This window comes from Pocillopora verrucosa, chromosome 14 (assembly GCF_036669915.1).
Source record: "Pocillopora verrucosa isolate sample1 chromosome 14, ASM3666991v2, whole genome shotgun sequence".
Lineage (NCBI taxonomy): Eukaryota > Metazoa > Cnidaria > Anthozoa > Scleractinia > Pocilloporidae > Pocillopora > Pocillopora verrucosa.
The window spans coordinates 5220433-5225698 of record NC_089325.1 but is presented as its reverse complement, the minus strand read 5'-3'; the positions used below and the strand labels follow the sequence as shown (position 1 = coordinate 5225698).

Sequence of the window (5266 nt, the reverse complement as noted above, 5' to 3'; positions counted from 1 at the left end):
AAACAACTAATAAATCAACCAGAAACAACTATGCTAGCAGGTATGCATTCGTCTCTTATCTAGTTCGCCCTAACTCATCTTAATTTAAGTGTGTTCCACATTATCACAAGTTCAGAGTACATAGTTGTTTCCTGTAACTCCTGACAGAGTATTTAATTGATTCCCTCATTCTTAACCCTTATCGTGCGGCTCCCGGAATATTCCGGGCGCACGTGTTCGTCCATGTGGACGGGTCCCGGAATATTCCGGGTTTCCGAACATCATTGTTTTATTGGCGTAGAAGTTCGGAATATGTCGGGCTTAGGTAGGTTTACGGTCATGGGCCTACCAAAGGGACATAAATTAAGCATCCGACAGAGTTCCGAAGATCCGAGTAGAATAAAAGAATTAATTAGCATGAAATTAATTTTGTTGCGCGGTAAAACTGATAAACAAAGATGGCGGCCAATATTATATTTGTTGATGAAGGAACTATCGATGAAGTTGTTGGTGGAGAGGATAGCGATTTTGATGAAAACACGGATAATTCTGAAAGCAGCGAAGAAGAAGATGGCAGAAGCGAAGAAGACAGTGATGGCGAGGAGGAGAGCGAAGAAGAAACCGAAGAAGACAACTGGGTCCTTGGCGATCGTATCCCGCGAAGGCTTGACTTCACAGCTGATCGAGGGTTGAATGTGGAGCTTCCTGACAATCCATCATTCTCTGACTACTTTCATCTCCTCTTTCCTGAAAACCTATTTGATGAGATTGCATCCCAAACAAATAAATATGCAAGGGAAACAATCGCATCTTTACAGCGAAGAGATCGTTTACCTCAGCACTCGAGATTTAGAAATTGGCCTGAGGATGGTGTGACATCTGGTGAGATGAAAGCTTTTCTTGCCATGATTACTGCGATGGGCCTGGTGAATCAAGAGAATATCCAGGATTACTGGTCCACCGACGAGGTTTTATCTACTCCCTTTTTCCCTCAAATTATGTCAAGAGACAAATTTATGAACATTTTAACATTTTTTCACTTGTGCAATAATGATAATTATATTCCTCGAGGACAGGAAGGGTATAACCCAGTAAACAAGCTTGGCACTATATACAGTGTTGTCACTGGGAATTTTTCAGATGTCTGGAAGCCAGGCAAAAATATCTGCATAGATGAGGGAATGATTCCATTCAGAGGAAAAGTGCACTTCAAAGTGTACAATCCAGACAAGCCAGATAAGTATGGTGTAAAGTCATACCAGTTGTGTGACTCAAGTAATGGCTATTGTTGTAGGTTTGAAATTTACACTGGTGTAAACCAAGAACCACCCAGTGCTAAAGGCAAAACATATGACTTAGTCATGAGGCTCATGCAACCTTATTTGAATGTGGGTAGGTGTTTGTATGTTGACAACTACTACACATCACCTACTTTATTTGCTGAGCTCTATAGGCAGAACACTGGGGCCTGTGGAACAGCCCGCTACAGGAAAGGTATTCCCCAGGAATTTAAAAGGGCACAAGTGAAAAAAAAAGGTGACAAGTTTGTTATGAACAATGGAACTTTGCTGGCTGTTAAATTTAAGGACCGCAGAGTTTTCCAGATGCTGTCATCTGTTCACTCCATTGCAGATGTAGAAGTTGGCCGAAATCACCCTGGAACTGGGCGCCCAATCACTAAACCCGAGATTGTACATGACTACAACAAGTTCATGGGGGCAGTTGACAGGTGTGATCAGATGGTGGCCTATTCCTGCTTCAGGCGACGCACCATGAAATGGTGGAAGAAAGTGTTCTTCCATCTGTTTTCCTTAAGCATCCTGAATGCTTATATCCTCTACAAACATAGAACCCAGTCACCTGTACTGCAAAGGACCTTTCGAAGGGAGCTTGTGAAGGAGCTTGTTAGGAATTCTGGCATCTCCCATTCTCTCACTCCAAGAGGCCGCCCAAGGAGGTCAGCTGAAGGCTTAACCCGCCTCCAAGTTGGAGGTCACTTCCCAGAGAAAATACTGGGTACTGGGAAGAAGTCCAACATCACCCGGGCATGTGTGGTTTGCTTTCCTGCCCAAAAGAAGATTCTGAAAAGGACAGGAGATAAAAGGAAGAGGCCAGGGAAGGAGTCTAGCTTTCAGTGCAGTGTCTGTAAAGTAGCACTCTGTATGCAAGACTGCTTCCAGTTGTACCACACTGTTGAGGACTATGTTGCTGCTTACATTCGAAGACATGATGCCAATAATGACAATGTGGATGCTGAAACCAATTGATTTACTGATCATAGCCATTATTCATCTTTTTTTTGGTTTTGTTTGGTTTTGAAGTCAATTCAAACACAGAAATAGATAAATTTAGACCAATTAGACCCATACAACTGAGCTGACTGTTTTGAACTAATTCAAAACCAAACAATGTAAATAAATTCCTAATTTGATTATGTGTTGACAAGACAAATATGCAATTTTGCTACTATTTTGAGAAAAAAAATGCTCTCACAGTCACAGGAATTGTTTTATCAAGTTGTTGGACTAGGGCTTAACTCTGGTTGCCATTTTAGGCTTTTACAGATAATTTTTGGAAGAAATTAATATGATGTGTTATTTGTTAATGTATAACTTTTTTCAAAAACATGATTTCATAGCTAAATTTTAAAAGCAACTTAGGTTCAAAATTTATCATAATAGAATAATCAGAAAGGAAATTTATTAAGCTTTAATTTGATATATAGGTTGTTGGGATTTGATGAAAAGTAAAGCTTTCAATGCTGTTGAAAGGATCAACTGTCGTGCATGAGTGCGTTTCTAAAAATAAAGTCAGTTTAGGGGATTGTAACCTGAACTCAAAGTCAGCATGATAAGGGTTAAGTGATTTTCGTCACAAATCAACTCATCTGGACATTACTCAATCTTGGTGATGTCGAACTCAAAAACTGTGCGGGCGAACGCGGTATAAGGTAGAGCCGAACTCAAAGGGGCGAACTCAATATGGGGTGAAAGCTGGGGAGATGAAAATTATTTTTACCGGGCTGTTGCTCTCTGAAAGCACGTGGTTGACTTGTTCACATCACGTGTATGTAGCTCTATTTTGGCGCTACGAATCCTTGTGGTGGCGCACAGATTGCTGGGATCGTGCTGGGCAAGCAGTGCAACTTACTAGGGGAAATTGTAGGGGAAATTGTATGGCAAAAAGTTGTTCCGACGTCCAAAAAAACGATTTTAGAGAGAGATTATCGCTTTTTCGCCTCTCTTTTATCAGATATGGATTTGGGTAATGTTGATACAAGGGAAGCGTAAGTTTTTGTTCGAAAAACCATGTAATATGTAGTAAAATCTACCGCCATTTCAATCTCTTGCTGCTTCGAGGTAGCTTTTATAGCGCTCTTTTGTATTACTAAGCAACGAAAAAGCCAGAAGTAGACTTCACACACACAAAAAAAACTGAAACGGCTTAGTTGAGTTATTCCTTAGCGATTAATAGTTAGTTTTTCTAAATTTCGAGATCATTACGCGATGTCAAATTCACAACAAACCATGCGCTTGGAGACAAGTTAACCGGTAGATTTTACTTTGGATTTTGATTTGGGGGTTGGGGAGGCAGCAGAGTGTGAAGGGGGAAATGGTTTCTTGCAAGTCGTTCTGCGACTCTATTTTCGAAAAACCTTAAAAAAAAACAACGAAAACCTGAATAGTTAAACAAAAGCAATTCATTTTGTGCAAGCAAGCGAAAGGATAGAATATTACGTTTTTCTCCCCTCCCCGCTCCCAAGCTAGTTTCATCACTCAAACCCAGTTCTCTCTAAGTTCCTTCACTCCTTCCTGTCACTCTCCAGGAAAAGATGGCAGGAGAAATTGGCAGTCTTTTATCTGAGAACATTTAAAAAGAGACCCCTCCTTAACTTTCTCGATGAAAAAAACGAGAAGAATAAAAGAATAAATCTAAAGCAAAGGTACTCGATACCTTTATAATAGATCCACTAACTCATTCAAGGCCTTCAGAATAAACAAATAAATAATTAAAAGCAAGATGGCAATAGATATTTGGCTATCAAGGTTGGAAATGGTCAATGTCGATGGAACCTCTCCAAAAAAAATCAAGCCCTTCTTAAGCAAGGTCCGTGGGAAATATCAAAGATTTGTCCGCTTTCATTGTCAGTGACTGAACTTGAAAGAATAAATAAAATGAAAAATGCTTCATCTCCCTCACTGCGAAAGGACCAATTTTTTTGTGTAGCCATATCTATGCCAATCATACATTGATTCAGCGGTTTTCCTTTGAGTAAACTCTCGCGGGGAGCTTGGGAATTTGTTCGGAAACCGCGCGTACTTTCCGCCTGAGTTCGAACACGCCTGGCGCGCGGCATTGTTGGTGCTGCAGACAGTAATAATTCTTATGATTTAACTTACGTCATGGGTTTCCCTGGGAGAATAGGCAAGGTAATGCTTTCTCCACTGCTCTCTCATTATACCAAGGAGGAAAACTTGCATTTTGACACGGGCAAGACCATTAAATTGCGAACACGAGGAAAAAGGGGTACATAAGACCGTCAACTCGTCCATGGGCTCGTTCATGCTGCCAGCAAGACGAAGACGAAACCCAAGACCGCTGACTTCCCGGACTCTTTTGCCCTAGGAGGCCTCTAAATTTTCCAGATGACTCGTGTGAAGGCTACTCTGGGGTTATTAGCGCTAGTTTGACCACACAAGGCTTCTTAGACTCTCTTTTTAAGCTTACCTATCTTGTATCCCCGTGTATAATCCATAATGCAAACGATGCTCTCAGGTTTCTGCAACTGATTAATATTTGTAGTCCCTGAGAAATTCACGATTTCCCCAAAACAACTGTTTTCCAATGCCATTGAATAACCTTCAAGTGACTTGGAGTTTATCCCCGTAAATGTTAATTCCACTGATTATTAATTTTCTTTATCCATATATTTTCTCAATTTATGATCATTGAGATCCATAAACCGTTTTAACAATATCTCGGCACCTTGTTTTTAGGAAAATTCCATAGGTTGATGCCATCGCATTCTAAATGAATGAAATTCAGGTTATCTCCTATAATTCAACATTTTGTGTTCCATTGATAAGTGCCTGGATAAGTGCTATATCTGGCAGGTCGTGGGTTGCATGCAGGTAAAATACTAATTGTCACATGACACGTGAAAGTGGCGGGATATGAACAAAAGTGGACATCTGTGATAAAACTGTTTTTTAGACAGCCTATCCTTATCTCAGAGAGTATAACAAATAACATGTTAATTAATTCTTAACACTTCAAAGAGGCTAGC

At 40.4% G+C, this 5266-nt stretch overlaps 1 protein-coding gene across 1 annotated transcript; it reads left to right on the top strand.

Annotated features, from left to right (window-relative positions):
* Positions 1–319: 319 nt before the first annotated feature.
* Positions 320–2841, top strand: LOC131797955 (piggyBac transposable element-derived protein 4-like). The gene has a single exon (XM_066161310.1). The coding sequence runs from the start codon at positions 438–440 to the stop codon at positions 2244–2246; it is 1809 nt and encodes a 602-aa protein (XP_066017407.1). The 5' UTR covers positions 320–437; the 3' UTR covers positions 2247–2841.
* Positions 2842–5266: the final 2425 nt, after the last annotated feature.

Coding starts and splice junctions, on each gene's coding strand:
- LOC131797955 (XM_066161310.1), top strand. CDS start 438: ATGGCGGCCAATATTATATTTGTTGATGAAGGAACTATCGATGAAGTT.